The sequence below is a fragment of the Gadus morhua genome, chromosome 17, assembly GCF_902167405.1.
Source record: "Gadus morhua chromosome 17, gadMor3.0, whole genome shotgun sequence".
In the NCBI taxonomy this organism is placed as follows: Eukaryota; Metazoa; Chordata; class Actinopteri; order Gadiformes; family Gadidae; genus Gadus; species Gadus morhua.
Window position 1 is genome coordinate 12,567,577 of NC_044064.1, and position 18,562 is coordinate 12,586,138.

At 49.5% G+C, this 18,562-nt stretch overlaps 1 protein-coding gene across 1 annotated transcript; it reads right to left on the minus strand.

Moving 5' to 3' along the window:
- Positions 1 to 8,498: 8,498 nt before the first annotated feature.
- On the minus strand, positions 8,499 to 11,933 carry gpr185b (G protein-coupled receptor 185 b). The gene is made up of 2 exons (XM_030337768.1): positions 11,716 to 11,933; positions 8,499 to 9,631 (listed from the first exon to the last, which is right to left on the minus strand). Exon 2 carries the CDS (start codon positions 9,627 to 9,629, stop codon positions 8,499 to 8,501), a length of 1,131 nt encoding a protein of 376 aa, XP_030193628.1. The 5' UTR covers positions 9,630 to 9,631; positions 11,716 to 11,933.
- Positions 11,934 to 18,562: the final 6,629 nt, after the last annotated feature.

Genomic DNA, 18,562 nt, shown 5'->3' on the forward strand with positions numbered 1-18,562 from the left:
GATACACAAAAATAGTCGTTTGATCCTGGCAAGATTTCAGTGACTGAGAAATACTGATCGGTGCAGAATCTGACTCAGACACAGCCAACGCAAAAAAACACACACACACACACACACACACACACACACACACACACACACACACACACACACACACACACACACACACACACACACACACACACGCACACACAAAATAACTGCTCAGCATAGTCAGGCAGGCCCCAGTGACTCAGAGAGAATGATTTTGCATAAACGTTGAGCACAAGAGAAAGTGAAGCTGTATTACCTATAATACGGGGATAATAATGTATGTTTATTATCTACTTGATGAATTTTAATCACAACAACTTAAAACCACCATTGTTTTTGTGACAGTTCGTCTGTCGGGGGCAGACGAACTGCCACACACAGGCACGCCCCTCTATGTAGAGGTGCGTGGGCGTGGTCGTCGAGTGTACGTGGGCCCTGTGTTATTATTCCACCTCCCGTCTCCAGCTGATGTGCCCCTACCGGCTGCAGTACCAGCCTCTGGCCATGAGGGTGAGCTGTTTCACGTTGTATAGAAGAACTGCATCGAAGTGAGTCAAGAGTCTGGCGTCATCGCTTGTGTGCGCTCGCTTATTTTTTCTCTCTCTCTCTTTGTCTCTCTGTCTCTCTGTCCAATCGCACCCACGAACATTCGTCACCCACACACAACTGAACTCTCCCCCCTGCTTTCCCGCTGATTCCCACGTATCCCCACGCTCCGCTTCTGACCTCCACATCCATGTTTCGTTTGGAGAAAAAAGAGACGGTCTCTCACACCTCGTCATTGTCATTTCTTCTCCCTTTTTAATCGTTCATCTCTCATCCCTCCAGCTTTCTCTATCACTCATTACCTCTACACTTTCTGCCTTTTTCTGTTGTCTGTCTGTCTGTCTGTCTGTCTGTCTGTCTGTCTGTCTGCCTGTCTGTCTGTCTGTCTGTCTTGAGCCTGTGTGGATCTGTCGATCTCTTTCTCACACATCCACCGAGCTCAACTGCATCATGAAGTGAAGTGTGTCTGTATGTGTGTGTCTGTTTGTGTGTGTGCATGTGACAAACGCATGCATACCTCCTGACGTCCCCCTCCTCTGTGTATGCTTTGCCCTGCGCGCGCACACACACACACACACACACACACACACACACACACACACACACACACACACACACACACACACACACACACACACACACACACACACACACACACACACACACACACCTCAACCTCCAACAAGATTCCATCTCTCATTTTTCTCCTTTCCATTTCTTAATACTGTATGTGTGTGTGTGTGTGTGTGTATGTGCGTGTGTGTGTGTGTGTTTCTCTCTGCCTCTCTTGTTCTTGGCTGCTGCTTTCCCCCGTTTCTTGTCGTGTGTGTACATCAGCCTGTAAGTGTGTCTGTGTGTGTTCTTGTCTTGACATCTCTCTCCTCTCTCTCCCCCTCTCTTATACTTGTCATGCAACCTTTCCATAATTCAGTTGGTGGTAGGCTTCCCTTAACACTAGAATGACCTCACACACACACATACACACACGCACACGCACACGCACGCACACACAGGCCGCACACTTGCAATCACACAGACATGCATGCATATGCAAGCAAAGCTTCACACAGCTGTGCATAAATACACAAACACATCCTCCCACACACCCCGTCACACTGTGGGCAAAGAAATCCACTCTTTCCCTTTTTTCTTTTGCTTTATTTTATTTGGCAAATACTCCCGTCTTTTCAGTGTTTTTTTGTACTTATTTACAATAGTAAAAATAAATGTTTCTCTTCTGTGTTGTACATTCGACATTTACAAGTGCAATGTGTATCACGTCCATCTTTATAAAGTGCATTTGTACTTAAACAACCTCAGCCCGAGTCACATGAAACAAAAAAAACGACAAGAAATCGCCGATTAAAGAAAAAAAAGATAAATAAAAAAACGCTAAGATATCGAACATGATTCCGAACGTCGTGTTAGCTCTCTGACATCACAGTATGATCCGCCCAATGGCTTGTCCCCGCCTGCCCTGGTCAGCGTTTCCACACCTCTCTCCCTCTTCCCGGCCTGTGGACCAATGGGAGCGAGGTGCGGGACTGATGGATGACACTATGTTTCTCGAAGGCCATAGGTGGTCCCGTAGAACTTAGCTCTATCATGGTGTTTGATTGACAATCTGAAACGGTTGCGTTTTGAACGTCACGTGATGTGTATGGAACGTGCACCGAGAGAGACGTGGCTGAGCGTAATGTAGCATAGCATCCATGCTAAACAGTTAGCCCAGTAACTGACCCTCCCCCCACACAAGTGCTTTGTTGGGGAATTCTGTCTGCGTTTGTGTGTGTGTGTGTGTGTGTGTGTGTGTGTGTGTGTGTGTGTGTGTGTGTGTGTGTGTGTGTGTGTGTGTGTGTGTGTGTATACCCTGTAAATTGTTTCAGAGAGAGAAAGAAGGGAAATGGGATTGATTGAGAGATGAAAGAGTGGATATCGTTCATTGTGACATTTGAACTTATGCATCTGGATTTGAATTTATTTTTATCACCTGACCCCTTTCCCTGCCCTCATCATCATCTCTCTCTCTTAGAGATTCTCAGTCCAACCACACTTTCCATCACCGCACTCCATCATCAATCACGCCGCACTCTTCTTTATCTCTCTCTCCCTCTCTCTCTCTCTCTCTCTCCCTGTCTCCCTGGTGCTCTCTCCATCTCTCTCAAGATTCAAAGGGCTTTTATTGGCAATGGAACAAGTACATTTACGTTGCCAAGGCTCTTCCTCTCTCTCTCACTCCTTCTCTTTCTCCGTCTCTCTCATGCGCTTCCTTCACTCTCTTTTTCTCCCTTTTTAGAGTGTCTATTTTAAGCCGCTGCTGACCGACTTGCTAGATGTGAGGAGAAGGGAGGGAGATGGGGAGTTGGAGGGAGGAACAGAGAGAGTGTGTGGAAGAGAGAGGGAGAGGGGGATGAATTTATTAAAGATGAAAGAAGGTGAGAAGGGCAGCAGAGACCTGATGACGTCATCAGGAGAGACAAAGAGAGAGCTCGAGGGAGACAGTATGGGGCGTTTAACACGGTCTCTCTCTCTGTTTCGGTGCAGATGGCTTGCCATCCTTCCCTTTTGGCTCTTCTTCCTTCCCTTCTTTCGGATGTCTTTCTAACCTTTTCTGTGTTTATTTTTATGTCTGTCATTTGTGTCATTGTGTTATTTGTTAAGTTGTGTCATCAGAGTATATTCCCCCAGACAGATGTAAGACGGGAGTGAATTCCTTTCAAAATAAGAGTAGACACATACCTACACGTAAAACCCGTTCAAAATAAGACACTGGAAAGTAAAAAAAAATGGCACTTTTCATAATTTCCAACTCACAACATTTTTTTTCTCTTCTAAGGTAACCCTAATCATTAGTTTTAGGAAGACAAACACACACACTCACACACACTTGCAAACACACACACACACGCACTCACAGGTGCACAAACATACCCACACAATTACAGCAGCGACCATGTCATGTGACTCATGCCCTGATGAACATTACAAAAATATACATTTCTATACAGCATTGCATAAGAAAGATGACACAAAATCACACATACACACACACACACACATAAGTACACATAGTATTCCTCTTCATAAAACGTAATTCTAGTCCAGTATAGTGACCGACCGTTAATGTGTGTGTTTCGTGTAACAGACTATCAGTTGACATATGGTTCCTTTTCAATTGGCTGCGGTCCCAGGGAAACACACACACACACACACACACACACACACACACACACACACACACACACACACACACACACACACACACACACACACACACACACACACACACACGCACACACACAGTGAGTGGTCCTCCACACCTCGCCCAATAGGAATGGTCGCCATAGCAGTGGAATATTCACAGATGACGTTGTAATAATAACAATGATTAGTATTTCTGGTTGACTCCTCTCAATGGACAAGCCGGAGGATATACGCTTAGCGCTACTGTTAACATTGCTGCTAGCGCCAATGTTAGCGTGACTATTTGCGAATGCCATTGGCCCGACTGTTACCGTGACGATAAGCAGTGGTGCTCCAAATAACTGTACCCAACGCTATGACTACTCTCACAATAGCCACGTTGCTGACCGTACCTGAAATGTGGTGAAACTGTGGGAGAATGACAGTTTGAGAAGCAAACAGTTCAGGCTGAGGGCGTTAGCACACTGATCATTTTTGTGTTAGCTTCTCATCTGTAACTGTTACAAACGGTTGGCGGGTTAATTACCGCGCGCTGCCCAGTGTGGTGAAACTGTGGCTCGGCTGGCGCCTTTATTAGCGCCGGGGAAAAACCTAAGCGTGAAATGGGTTTCTATTTAAAGCAGGTCTGCTGGATGATAAGAGTTTGATGAGGTTTTAATAGCAGTGTGAAGGAAGCAGAGAGCGGCTGCTAGCCACATCTAATATGTTAGCGTGTCGCTTGCTTGGATCCCTGTTGATGTTACCTACATACAGAGGTTAGGATGAGGGGAGGGTCGTTGTCCATGACTACCAACAGTGTCTATATTAAGAAAACACCATCCTCAACCACCAGTGTTTCAGAGAGAAAAGTCTGCTTTTTGACAGTTTGGTGTCAAATTCAACAATTTACGGAGGATCCATATCCAGGTGTTGCAAAAGTCGGATTCGTTCAATTTGGTTAATCTAGCTTCAATCATGATTCATGATTAAAATGATCATATTATTTGTACTTTTATTGATATGATCGGAAAATTGCGATTCACGCTCAGCAGTCGTACGCCCGCTAGTTCGGTTTATACGCATGGTAATGCCAGCTATTCGTTTCAAACGGTAGACCAAAGCAAGCGAACATGTTAACACACATTTTCTTTTCCCACATAGTATTCCTTAAAGAGTCTGTAATGTGATGTAATCATGAAAGAGAAAGTGAGAGGCCGACAGGAAGAGAGGAAACGCAGACTTAGCTTAAAACGTGAGACTATTAGCTCATATAGATCAGTTAGGAATAAGGTCTTTTGTTTTGTACGATTTAGGTTCCCGATTTTTCTTTCATTTTCTAATGTGGTTTCCCAAAATCCAAATCTGAGACTTTGGACTTTTTTTTGGTTATTAGTGATTATGTTGTGTTTTTGTATTTTCTGGATCCAAAGCATAGATTAGCTCATAATTTTGATACTTGTGATATAATAAACAATTCACTCCATTCTCCCTCTGTATCGCTCTCACTCTCTTGTTGTTGCTTGGAGACATTAAGCTGTACATGGCAGAATCACATTTACTCGTTATTGCAGAAGGTCGTTTTCATGATGTTTGTTTCTTTCAATAAGGCCAAAAGAATAAATTCTGCATTTTCCAAAGCAAACCACCAGAAATACTTGCTGTTTGTCCCTCTGGTAGGGTAACACACGCACAGCGAACATCACGGGATTGTTCCTGCTTTATAAACACACAAAACATATTTTAAACACTTGATACCGTCAAATGTACAGTTTAGAAAAAACAGAAGTCATACCCTTTAAAAACTGTTTCTGTTTTGCGCCATTTCCAGAGTCAAGTTCTTAGTGTGCGTGAGTGTATGTGCGCTCGTGTGCGCTATTCTTTGCAGTTATGTCTTGTCCTTTATTTGGTAGAAAGCCTCAAATTTGGGGACGTGTTTCACCCCTTTGTCGTGGGGACAACATCTCACCTACTGGCGTCACAAATGGATGAGTTTTCATCATTTATTTTACTATACACTTTTTATGAACATTGTGCATCCAAATCCCAGAGCCTACAAGTTAATTTCCAAATGTCAACACACACTTAAGTATCAGCAACGATAACCAATGTATTTGAAAACACTAGGGGCAGGAAGTGCTAGCGAACCACTTTTTGGCAGTTCAACAAAACTCCTTTTAAGGAGCGGTCGACGGGAGAGGAACTAATACCTCACCCGGATAAATGTGAAGCACAGCCATCGCATGTAGGTTGGAAGAGGCATCGTCACCGATGCTGCAACACACAGAGAGCTGGGCTGCGACATTAGCCGCACTCATAAGCTTATAAGCTGCCCTTTTGAGCGGGAAACAGCCTCATCATCGCTGCACACTGGGGAGGAGGGGGAGGGGAGGGGGGGAGGGAGGGGGGCGGGGGGGGGGGCTTGTGACCCCCGCAGCCGCGACCTCGACCATCAGAGTCGAGGGCGCCCCCGCCGGCGCGTTCATTTCACGCCGCGTCACCTCCGGCCTCATCGCGCCGCCCGCTCCTCGTTAACCCCATGTACCCGCCCCCCCTGGGGCGACCGAGAGATGAAGCGGCGACCGAGAGAGAGAGAGAGAGAACCGCAACGCTGCCGAGGTATTAATAATTCCTCGCGGGCGAGAAGATAAGCATTAAAATGGAGACTTCACGGGAGCGGCGGAGAAACCGGGGCGGGGAAGAGCCGAGCAGGAAGACGCGCCTAGAACGGCCCTTCTAAATATAGGCCCACTTCCTATTTACGTCCTCAGTCCCTTTGCGGATCCTTTGGAATATTTTCAGACTCTTTCTCTCCGGCTCTCCGTCTCTGTCGAGGTGGGCTGCGCGGCTCCGTGCGGGCCGTGTTGTCCGGCTCCAGCACTAACGCCCGATTGGAAGTGGATTGCACTTTGTCCGAGCTGATGCGCAATCAATCGGGGCGCCGAGAGTCGGAAGGCGGCCGCTAAAAGTTAAACCCTGGCCCCGCGTTCGCTGGCGCTACGCTGAGCCTGGAGAGAGTCCCACTCCTCACCGGGGTGGGTCGCCGGTCGCCCCCCTGTGCAGAGAGGCTTGTTTAACCTTCACACGGCGAGGAGCAGCCTTGTGTCCACCACAAGAGAACCGCATGTTTTATCAGTCCTCGCTCATGCATAATTTCTAGCGGGAGGTGACATTAGGAGTATAACAACCACGCGGGGGGGGGGTAGTGCCCGGAGAAGGACCGGCGGGAACATTGTTAACGCAACCTTAACCCCCTTGATTTACATTTAATTACCGGAGGAGCGGGGGAGGTCAGACAACAGCCTAGCCTGCTCCCCCCAGCCTCTGCCCAGTCCCCAACCCCCCCCCCCCCCCCAGTTCACACAGACTAGCTGTGGTCTGCAGAGCTCCGCTGTCCTTGGTGCTGATTCCAGCTCTGACACGGCGCAATGTTGGCGGGAGGAAAGCTGTTTTCCATCCGGCGGGAAAACAAGAGGGATTGATTTAATCGCCGCAAGGAGAGAGAGAGAGCGAGAGAGAGCGAGCGAGCGAGAGAGAGAGAGAGAGAGAGACAGAGAGAGAGAGAGAGAGAGAGAGAGAGAGAGAGAGAGAGAGAGAGAGACGCGGTGGTGGTGCAAGGCCCTTAATATGGAGATTGTCCCTCTGTGGGGTTGAGCTGAAAGACCAGCGAGATATTTCTATTGACAGTTACGTTCAGAAGGGGCGAAGCAGTGAACGAAAGGGTTGATTCATTTCTGTTGTGCCTTTCCTTTAGATGGAACATATAATAAGAACTTCAAATAAATGTTTGTGATTATTCCATGATTAGTGTTGTTGGCAATGGAAAAGAAACTTGGTAACAAGGCCGGGTGCATCGTTAAAGGCTCTTAATGAACTCTGATGCAGTATAATTGGTACCCGGGCGTACTAATTGCCCTTCTGCCTAATAATAAACCCAACAAGACAACCCTGTTGTTTACATGTGTGTTTGTTTCTGGTGGTTTTATTCAGGAAAACCCCGCTAAACGAGCTCGCTGCCGGGACTCAAGGTCACGAGCACAACCTTGTGTAAGCGGAAACAAGTAGCCTCTAGCTAATAGCACGCCGCTCGTAGCACGGAGCTAATGTTTCTCTGTCTCGGCCAGCTAGTATTTCCCCCAAATCCCAATATGGCTAACCAGGGGCTATGGCTCCCCCTCCCCCCTCCATAACCCATTCCCCCCCCCCCCCCCCCCCCCCCCCCCTCTACTTGCCCAGTATGGCAAATCAAGCGTCCACCACAACTAGACCCTGTGACTTTACCTTGACCAAGGTTTTTGCAGTTGGTTGTTTATGTATTTCTCTGATCCTCTGGCTGCGTGGCTGCTCTGGTCCTCTCCAGCGCTCCGAGCTGCTGCTACAGTGTCTACAGCCGCCCTTCTCCTCTCTTGTTCTTCCGTCGGTTCTCAGTTTGTTTGTTTTTTCGCTCCTCTCTCAACACTCCTCAACATCAGCCCACAAAACAAGCGCTCCCCAGCGAATCCAACCAAGATGGGAGGAGTTGATCCGTTCCCCTCTCCCGTCCCTACTCATCCCTTGCTCGGGGAACCTCCTCCTTGCCCCGTCCTTCTCCTGATGGGACATCATCAGGGGGGGGGGGGCGATCCACCTCAAACAGGAAGCTCTCGGACTCCCATCCCTGCACGCCCCTCCCCCCTCCCCCTTCGATCCTCCTCTTCCTCCTCTTCCTTCCCTCCCTCCCCCGTCCCTTCCCCTGCACGCTAGACGTCGCTGGAGGTGCGCGGCCGCAGCGAGAGGCTGGAGGGCACGCAGCCGCAGCACGCCATCCACAGGGACTTCTGGATGTCGGGGTTGCGGAAGGCGTAGATGACGGGGTTGAGCACGGAGCAGCACGCGGCGGGCAGCACGGCGGCGTAGGTGTAGGCGGCCGGGTAGCTGGCGTCGGCCACGATGCAGTAGGTGGCGAAGGGCAGCCAGCAGGCGCCGAACGCGCACAGGATGGCGGAGAGCGTGGACACGCCCTTGGTGGTGGAGATGGCGAGGAACTGGTGCTGCACGGCGATCTGCTGCGCGTGGCGGAGGGCGATGCGGCAGATCTGCAGGTAGAGCTGCGTCATCAGCGCAAACACCAGCAGGAAGGCCACGGCCAGCGCCACGGCGTTGCCCCGGGTGACGGGCCGGCACACGCTGCAGGCGGCGGCGTCGCGCAGGCAGTTCCAGCCGAGCGCGGGCAGCAGGCCCAGGGTGGCGCCGCACAGCCACACCAGCAGCACCATGACGTAGGTGAAGGTGAGCGTGCGCTCGGTGTGGTAGGTGAGCGCGTTGTACAGCGACAGGTAGCGGTCCACGGTGATGGCCAGGACGCTGAGCACGGAGGCGGAGAAGGCGGCGATCAGCAGCCCCACGGAGAGCAGCGTGACGGGCTCCAGCGAGGCGTCCACCAGGTACGTGCACACGAAGTTCAGGATGAGGCCCAGGCCGGCCAGCAGGTCGGCCGCGGCCAGCGAGCCGATCAGGATGAACATGGGCGCGCGCAGCGCGGGCGTGTAGAAGAGCACGGCCAGCACCAGGGCGTTCTCGCACGAGATGAGCGTGCCCGTCACGCACAGCGCCACGTCCCACGGGCTCACCTCCTGCGACGCCGCCGGGAGGCCCAGCAGGAGGTCCTCGGGGGTCAGGGGTCGCCCCAGCGAGGGGTCGACGGAGGAGGACGACAGGGAGGAGGAGGAGGAGGGGGAGGAGGAGGAGGAGGAGGAGGTGGAGGAGGCGGAGAGGGAGGCGTTGGCGGAGGGGTCCTCGCCGAAGCCCCAGGTGGAGGAGTCGAAGGGGTCCAGGGAGGAGTTGAGGCCCCCGTGGCTCATGGCTGCTGTGGCGGCCAGAGAGAGAATCATGGCTAAAGGGAGAGAGACCATGAGGGGGGAGAGAGGGGGGGGGAGGGGGGAGAGAGATAAGGGGGGACAGAGGGAGAGAGGCACAGGGAGGCATAGAAGGAGAGAGAGATAAGGAGAGGGAGCCAGGGAGAGAAAGATAGATGCATAAGGGAGATAGTGGGAGGGAGAGGGATCAGGAGCAACATAGAAAGATAGAGGACAGAAAGGGGAAGGGGGAGTGAGACAGAGGAAACCAGAAGGAGGGAAAAAGGAGAGAGGGAGGGAGGAAGAGGTAAACAGAAGAAGAAAAGGTCAAAATGGCAGAACGTACGCGCCACACGATGAAGAAAACATGAATGAAAATAGATGGAAGTCAACGGACGGAAAAGTGTGATGCCATGAGGGGGAGAGCAGGAGGAGGGGGAGGAGGAGGAGCGGGAAGAATAAGCAATAAGAGCATTGATACGAGCCAAAATAAAGCTTTGGTTTGGAAGGAAAAGATGGAAATAGACGAGCCAATAAGGGAGGGGGAGGGAGGGGGAGGGGGGAGGGAGGGGAGGGGGGGTTTCGGGGGGGATGTCAGGAGGAGACACAACATGGGCGGACCGCTGGGAGGGGAGAGAACAAACGGGGCTGAGGTGGAGGTGAAGATTGGCTCCTTTTCGCGGATGGATGGATGAATTCCTCTGGGTCGATTGTGGGAAAGAAACGACATTGGGTTTGACTGTGACGCTATGATAACAGCGTGTTGTTATGAAAACATTTGGCGCAGGTGACCCTGTGAACCGCACGCCACACGCACACCCTCACACTCGTGCAAAGACACACACACACACACACCCTCACACTCGTGCAAAAACACAAAAGAAGAAGCATTCCTTAATGTTGTACGTTTGCATCATTTCAATCATAACGCTAACCCAATAGTAATATCAATATTAATTAATTATTGTAAGAGGGCAGAGGACGTAGACTATAAGCCTAACCACACAAAACATTAACATCCAGAAAATCTAGCTTACCGAAAACGTGCCAGATGCGATAGCCGACGTTGAATTTCAACACTGTCAAAATCATAGCTGACAATTGCTATTTATAGATAGTTGGCTAAAAATGGTGCATGACGTCTTTTCCATGGCGGTGAATCGATGCAATATTGGCGGTCGGCGTCGGCTCTTCGCATGCGACCATCATCACGTATTGCGTATTAAGTGCGTGCGTCTTGGCTCATGAACACGATAAACGTTTTCCCGTTTGGATCCCGAATTCGGTTGCTGATCGATACTGCGCACGCAGACCTAAATCGCGGATCTATATTTAGCCCCGCCAGAGCGCGCCAAGGCTGTGTGGAGCTCCATTCACAAAATTCTCCTCCGCTCTCTCCTCCCCCCCACCCCATCCACCCAACTTTCTTCACCCCCGCCCCTATTTCTCATTCCTCTCTCTCTCTCTCTCTCGCTCTCTCTCTCTCTCTCTCTCTTCTCTCTCTCTCTCTCTCTCTCTCTCTCTCTCTCTCTCTCTCTCTCTCTCTCTCTCTCTCTCTCTCTCTCTCTCTCTCTCTCTCTCTCTCTCTCTCTCGCTCTCTCTCGCTGCTTTCTCCCTCGCGATCATCCATCACGCGCACACGCACGACACACGCGTGCACAATGACTGCGAACGGCTGGGAAGGTCACCAGAAAACCACCGCGAGCCATTTCGTGCTGATCAAAGCGTTTGCCGCCAACCCCTCAGCGCCTCACTTTCCTGAGTGAGCAGCGGCGCGCGGAACACACCCCACCTACTGGGATTGTTGTTATTATTCACGAGATAAAACTGCCCTTTCCCTTCGCGGCGTCCCGAAGCATTTTAAACCAAACATTTCATTCATTCAGCTGCAGACCACGGGAGCCGCGAGGGTGCTAGGGGAATGGGAGGAGGAGGAGGAGGAGGAGGAGGAGGAGGAGGAGGAGGAGGAGGAGGAGGAGGAGAGGGGGGAGAGTCGGGGTGTGGGTTGGAGGGGGGGAGACCACGCCACATTATGAGAGAGATGCAGCAAGAGCCGGGCGGGAGGGGGGGGGGGAGATGGGAGGGAGATAACCCTCCCTTAAAAAAAGATTCGCGTATTTACCGGTCGTGGTCCTCTTCCTCTGCGAGCAGTGTTAGTCCCTCGCGGCGTGCACGGGGAATATTGCGAAAATCCCCGGTAGAGTCCCCCCCACGAGTTTATCCTCCACGCGCGCAAGTGCGTGCGTGTGTGTGTGAGTCGTATAGACCCTTGCGCTCTCTTCTCTCGGCAGCGAGCGGTCTATCCCTTCGTTGGCATGGTTATAGCCTTCTGTCGGCGGCGCCGTCCTCGCGCTGGGATACAGCTCGAGTCTCATTGGACGATGCTCATCGTTCTCCCCGTCTGACGTCACAAGTCTCCAGTCATCGTGGCCGACGTGTGAATGAGAGAGAGAGAGAGAGAGAGAGAGAGAGAGAGAGAGAGAGAGAGAGAGAGAGAGAGAGAGAGAGAGAGAGAGAGAGAGAGAGAGAGAGAGAGAGAGAGAGAGAGAGAGAGAGAGAGAGAGAGAGAGAGAGAGAGAGAATAATTATTTAATTAATTATCCCGTGAATTGAAAACAACACGACTCTTGACGTTTTTTCGTGTTTTTTGAGTGCTACTGAGACGTGTGGAGTCAGTATCGACCCACTCGGGGGCTTTGTTTTTATTGTGATGCTTTTTGTCCTACTCACCTTTCGCCTACCTTCTATTACAGAGCCCCCGCACACACACACTCATAACACCACTCCGACGTGGCCAGGTCCATGGTGACTACCATGCGCGTGACCCCCTAAAGGTCGGACACCCAGACCTGGCAGTTTGAAAGTGTAGGCCTGATGATAAGACACAAACATTTGGGTTTATTTTAGGCCTAGGCCTACTTTAAATTTAAAAAACCGAAAACGGAACAAAATCACATCGTGTTCACGATTCATGTTAGGTCTCGTATGTGTGTGCGCGCGGTCGCACCTTGAGATCCGCGATACAACGGGTTGGGAGGGACGGGTTATGCAACGGTAAAAATGGGACACACACACACACACACACACACACACACACACACACACACACACACACACACACACACACACACACACACACACACACACACACACACACACACACACACACACACACGCAAACACACACAATTAACGTTAGTCCCCAGTGCATGCGTTCACGCCTTTTAGGCCACGTGGTCAGTGACTAATTAACTAATTAACCCGCCTAATTTGACCTCCATTAATGCAGGATGTATAAAGCTCCCCATCTACTTAGTGGCAAAACGGAGCGGTGTGGATGCTTTCAAATCTATAGAATTTTACATGATTGTACTTTGTACACTTGTACATTTGTGATTTGACATCGGATGAGCGTGGGAATGCGCGCGTAAGGAAAGAAGACACGAGCTCAAGCGTCGCTCTCGTCGGCTCGAGCTCCGTTACATCATCACACCTTGTGTGCAGGAAACTCCCAATGCCTGCCCACGCGCGCACTGCACCGTGTCAACCCCCTCAGCTTTTTTACCTTATTCCAACCGTCTCTCTCTCTCTCTCTCTCTCTCTCTCTCTCTCTCTCTCTCTCTCTCTCTCTCTCTCTCTCTCTCTCTCTCTCTCTCTCTCTCTCTCTCTCTCTCTCTCTCTCTCTCTCTCTCTCTCTCTCTATCTCGCGCCCCCTTCTCTATTATCCTCGCTGACGTTAAACGTTTTCTGAGAAAACGTGAGCTTTAATTTATTCATTTATATCCATGGACAATAGCCCCACTTTGGATGACTCATACGAGATTAAAATGATGAATAAGAGGTAGGCCTACAGTGTGTGGGTGTGGGTGTGTGTGGGTGAGTGTGCGTCTGTCTGTACTCATTGACGTCCTTGCTACAGCAGACGCCCCCCCCAACCTCCCCCACTCACCCCCCCCAATTCATTCATCTTTCCAGCAAGGGATTGTGGGTAAAAAAACACTGTTACATCACCTTGCTGGGTTTGGTATGCCGAGGATGTGCAGGCTGGCCCCATTCTTTCTTTCTCCGTCTGTCTCTCGGCCTTTCTGTCTGTCTCCTTTATGTCTATCATTTCCACCGGGCGACTAGCCCCTTACCCGTGTCTCTCTTTCACTCAGACCCGGTCCCCCACTCCCACCCCCGTCCACCGTGCGGCGCTACTGTCCTTGGTGCCCGAACACCGTGGGATGCCCGTGCCTTGGTGAATTCAACGCACGCCTTCCGTCCGAACCGCGTTACAGCAGTCTCTTACTGCCGCGCTCCAAACGGCTTCGCCCTGCTGCTGCATCCCCTCCTCTCCAGGGTCAAGCACTGCCCCTCTGCTGAACATCACAGTGCCCTTCATCAAATCGTTGGGATAGAAGCTGCCAGTAAAAGAACGAAAACAATAATTACCACGTTCACGATCTCACGTCCTTCCACGTCGATTAACTCTATACTTATCTTCATCTTCTAATCATAGCACTTGGATTGTTGCCCATCAAACATTTAATTTATTTTCCGATTGGTTGTTTTCAGTGATTAAACGGACATGCCAACTACGGCACAACTTAGACCTTCTCATCCACCAGAAAGTAATGTCGTATTTTGCTACACTTGCTAACCGTAGCGAGTGTAGCAAAATACACTAGTTCTAGCTAACCCTAGCTAGCGTAGCATTCCGCCCCCATCACCTTTTTCATGAGGCTGGGCTTTCCGGTCCAGACGCGGGGCTGGATATATTTTGTATTCCTGCTGAAAGAGCACACGTGTATAACTCCAAACTCGGATCAGAGGGGAGAACCGGCAGAACGACTTGGAGCCATCCCACCAATCAGGGGACTGACCTCGCCACAGAGAAGGGCGCTCTGCTTTGAAGAAAAGGGTAGAGCGAAAGGGCTAAGCGGAGAGAGGGAGGGAGCAGATCAGAAGATGAAAATGTTTAATTTATACCCCATATTCAAAATATATTCTATACATCGATAATAGATAGAAATTGTGAAACTATTAGAACAACAGAATGAAGAGGATGTAACAGATGTGCACCCATGTCAATACGGATCTCGTTTAGGAGACATTTAAGCAGCCGACCTGGAAACCATGCTAGTGATCCAACACAGCACTTAATGAGGCGGACTGCATCGTGTGTGCGTATGTGTTTGCATGCGCGTGTTTGCCCATGCTTACATGCACATTATTTGTATTGTTAGCAAACATAACGTTGCCAGGATCTTAATCTCGCGGCCTTGTAGGGATACATCGAGGTATCTGTCAATATGGCGTTTGCCTGTCTTACCCAGGTTCAGACTTGGAGGTCTTTACCATTCTAAAATGACGGACTCGAACCCTAACCGACCCCGGAAATTTGTTCCAAGGTCAGATTTGATTGGATGTTTGTTGTCCCCTTATTTCACACTCTTGTTGTTTTATTACCTTTTTACGATTCATGCAATATCATGGCCGTTTTGTGGTCTACTTCGGGGCCTTGAAGTTGGCGATGGCACAATGTTGAAGTTCACTGCTATGGTGTTCGAAGCAAAGGTTTATCGCATTTTTTTGGTTGGGATGTCGCGTGAGCAGCAGTTATTGGACTGGCGTGCTCGGCCAGGAGACGAACGGTTTATCGTGGACAAACACAGTCAACGGACCTCAATTTCCTCCAGATGGCCATCTCAAAATACCTGCCCTTTTAATTGCTCTTTAGTTTCCTTAGAAAAGGGGTGTGTGTGTGGGTGTGGGTGTGGTGGGCTTGTGTGACTGAGGCTGCTGTATTTCTGTTTGTTTGTGTGAAGCACACACATTTGAGAGCGAGTGTACGTATATGTGTGTGTGTTTGTGTGTGTGTGTGTTTGTGTTGCATCCTGCTCCATCATAGTACACGAGATGCTGTCATTTCCTCGATGCTATCAATAACTTAACTTCTACCTATTTCCTTATATTCTGTTGGGATTCTACGAAGCGGTTGTCTTTGTCGGTGCGACTGAATGAGGATCAGGAAGTGTGTCGTTTTTATAGTCGTCTCATAATTTTTGGTATTGATTCACTAAGAAGTGCCAAGCCCAAAAAAAACAATGAAAGCTTCAAACCAATGTCAAACTGCCCCCAAAGGAGAACTCGAGGAACAGAAAAGGATGGTGTGACTGTACCTCCATCTCGGTTCAACGGTTCCAGACGGCTTTGTTTGTGCTCTAAACCCAGGTCCTTTACTCCCCATGGTCACTGAAGATCCCTCGGTACTCATCTCAAGAGTGGGTAATTATGCCTGTTGTCATGGCTCTACCAACGTAGGTACCTGACTGCCCCTCCCCTGGTCTCTGATTGGATGGTTCCGCTCGTCCCCTCTCTTCTGGTGCGCGTTCAGTGCATATGTCATCTCCCCCACATGTAAAAACACTCGCCTGGAAATGTTTTGGATAAATGCAATTCATTAGTATTATTACAGCGTTCATTATGGTTTCCCATGATGCAGTAGACGTGTTCAGGGAAGGTTTTACGTTATGAACGGGTGTGTTTGGATTTGGAATCTTACGGTACGCACAGTTCAGGGGGCCAGGGAGGATCTGGAACTCATCCGGGAGGGACCGGTGAGGGCCCGAAGTCGCGTTGGGGCGTGGCATGGGAGCGCAAACACACGTGAACACAAACAGAGAGGTGGGAAGAGAGGAAAAACAATACCAGGAGGGAGATGGCGAGAGGGAGTGGGTGAGGGTGTGTGTGTTTTATGCAAACTGACAGCTCCGTTGTCACTTAAAGCGTCTCTGGCCTGGGACCACTCTCTCCCGCTCACACTCACACATGCTCACACATGCAGGCACCTGTCAGTGTGCGTTACCTTTGGTGATGGACGTGGGGGACCATACTAGTGTGTCAGATAAAAATAGCAAACCCTTACCTACTGAAAATACCACTTTGACTCTAATGAAATGGGGCATGTGTGTGTGTGCGTGCGTGCATGAGTGCATGCCTGTGCGTGCATGTGTGTGTGTGTATTTGTGTGTGTGTGAGTGGGGGTCGATCACACTGTGGATTGACACACATCTGGGGTCCTTCATTCTGGGGACCGGAATATCTTGCCACAGGCTGGAAGAAAAGACCTCACCAGTCAAGACAACATCGTTTTTCCACCCCTCAGTCCAAAGCACATATGCTCGGTTCATATTTGTGATGCTACCCCAAAAAAAGAAAATGTAATTGTGTTGTTTTAACACAGCAAAGCCAACAGAGAGAAACATACTCACCTCATAACGCACCTAAGTTGATTTCAGATTTAGAGTTTCTAAATCCTTATTTCGCTTAGTCTATCTCGACACGGTGCTGTGCTTTTGGCGGTAGCATTACAACGCGGTACATTGGTGACCAACCAAGCACAGAGTAGTGTGATGTGTTATCTATATGTATTAGGCCCATCCCTTGTCAGGCCTTCCTCTTTGATGCCCCAGGCCCTCCCGCACTCCTGTCTGATTGCCTCCGTAGGCTCCTAGGTATCTAGTAGCTTCCATATTGATCATGTGCTCAGCCTCTTCTGAACCTCCCTGAGGAAGTCTTGATAAAAGCGGCTGCTATTTTTACAGACGTGAACCTAATTGGTTTTCTTTCCGGGTGGGCGGGGCTCGGGGGACGATCGCAGGAATAACAAGGATCCATTAAAGATGGACGACCTCTCCCAGGATGGCTTTCACCCCGGGGCAATTAGCTGGTCGGTTGATTCCTCTTCTAGCATGTTCCAATCAATTGATTTCTACCTTTTGGTTGTGCTGATTTCAATTATTTGATGTGGTGACGTCCATCATCTCTCCTCGTTGATCAGAATACATTGATCAGTGACAGTTTGAATTGATCTACACATGGCAGTTTGGCATGTGTGACTGTAATTGGTTGTGATGAAGGTTCCGCCCCTTCTGCTAGATGACAGATCTAAGGACCAATCTCTTCTTTGAGACCTCTGGGACGGGAGAACTCCCCGCCACCTTTAGCATGTAGTGCTGGGTAAATATTGGCTTATTTCTCTGTAATTGGCTATATACGAGTTGAGTAATCCGATTGGACAGTATTGACAGGAAGATGAAAGCAGCATTGAAAACGAATAACCAACATTTACTGAAAGATAATATGTAAGAGAAAATACAATTTGTCCATCTGACAATATACTTCTTTCATCTCTCTTTCATCTCCTTCTCCTTTCAAGCTGTCTCTCGGTCCAGCTTTCTATATTTTGCTGTGTGTGTGTGCGTGTGTGTGTGTGTGTGTGTGTGTGTGTGTGTGTGTGTGTGTGTGTGTGTGTGTGTGTGTGTGTGTGTGTGTGTGTGTGTGTGAGAGAGAGTGAGTGGGAAGGTGTGATCTCTCGCTGCGTCGCTGATCTGTGCCACGACAGTTTACACACACACACACACACACACACACACACACACACACACACACACACACACACACACACACACACACACACACACACACACACACACACACACACAGAGCTGGTCCTGCTTGCATAGCAATCCAGATGCTTTCGCGGTGAGAGCTGACTTCTACTCTGAGATTTTAATGATGAACTCACTCACATTATTAGCGTGGGCTGTAAATATATACCAAGAGATAAAACATAAATGACAACTTAAAGCCAGGGGGCTTTAAGTTGTTTTATATCTTGGTATATAAAGGTGAAGGAAGAAAAGTTATGCAATGTGAGTTACATAATTAATGACATAACAGCAGCAAAATGCTGCAAAGTGATCAAGATGATCAACATGATTGATGACCCAAATGTTTATTTATATAGGCCTGTATTTATAGACTTGGAGTCTTTTGGATAGACTTTTGTATCATTGCTGTGTGTGTGTGTGTGTGTGTGTGTGTGTGTGTGTGTGTGTGTGTGTGTGTGTGTGTGTGTGTGTGTGTGTGTGTGTGTGTGTGTGTGTGTGTGTGTGTGTGTGTGTGTTTGTGTGCTCAGGACC

Bases quoted from the DNA above. Each gene is read 5' to 3' on its own strand.
- gpr185b (XM_030337768.1), bottom strand. From the start codon at position 9,629: ATGATTCTCTCTCTGGCCGCCACAGCAGCCATGAGCCACGGGGGCCTC.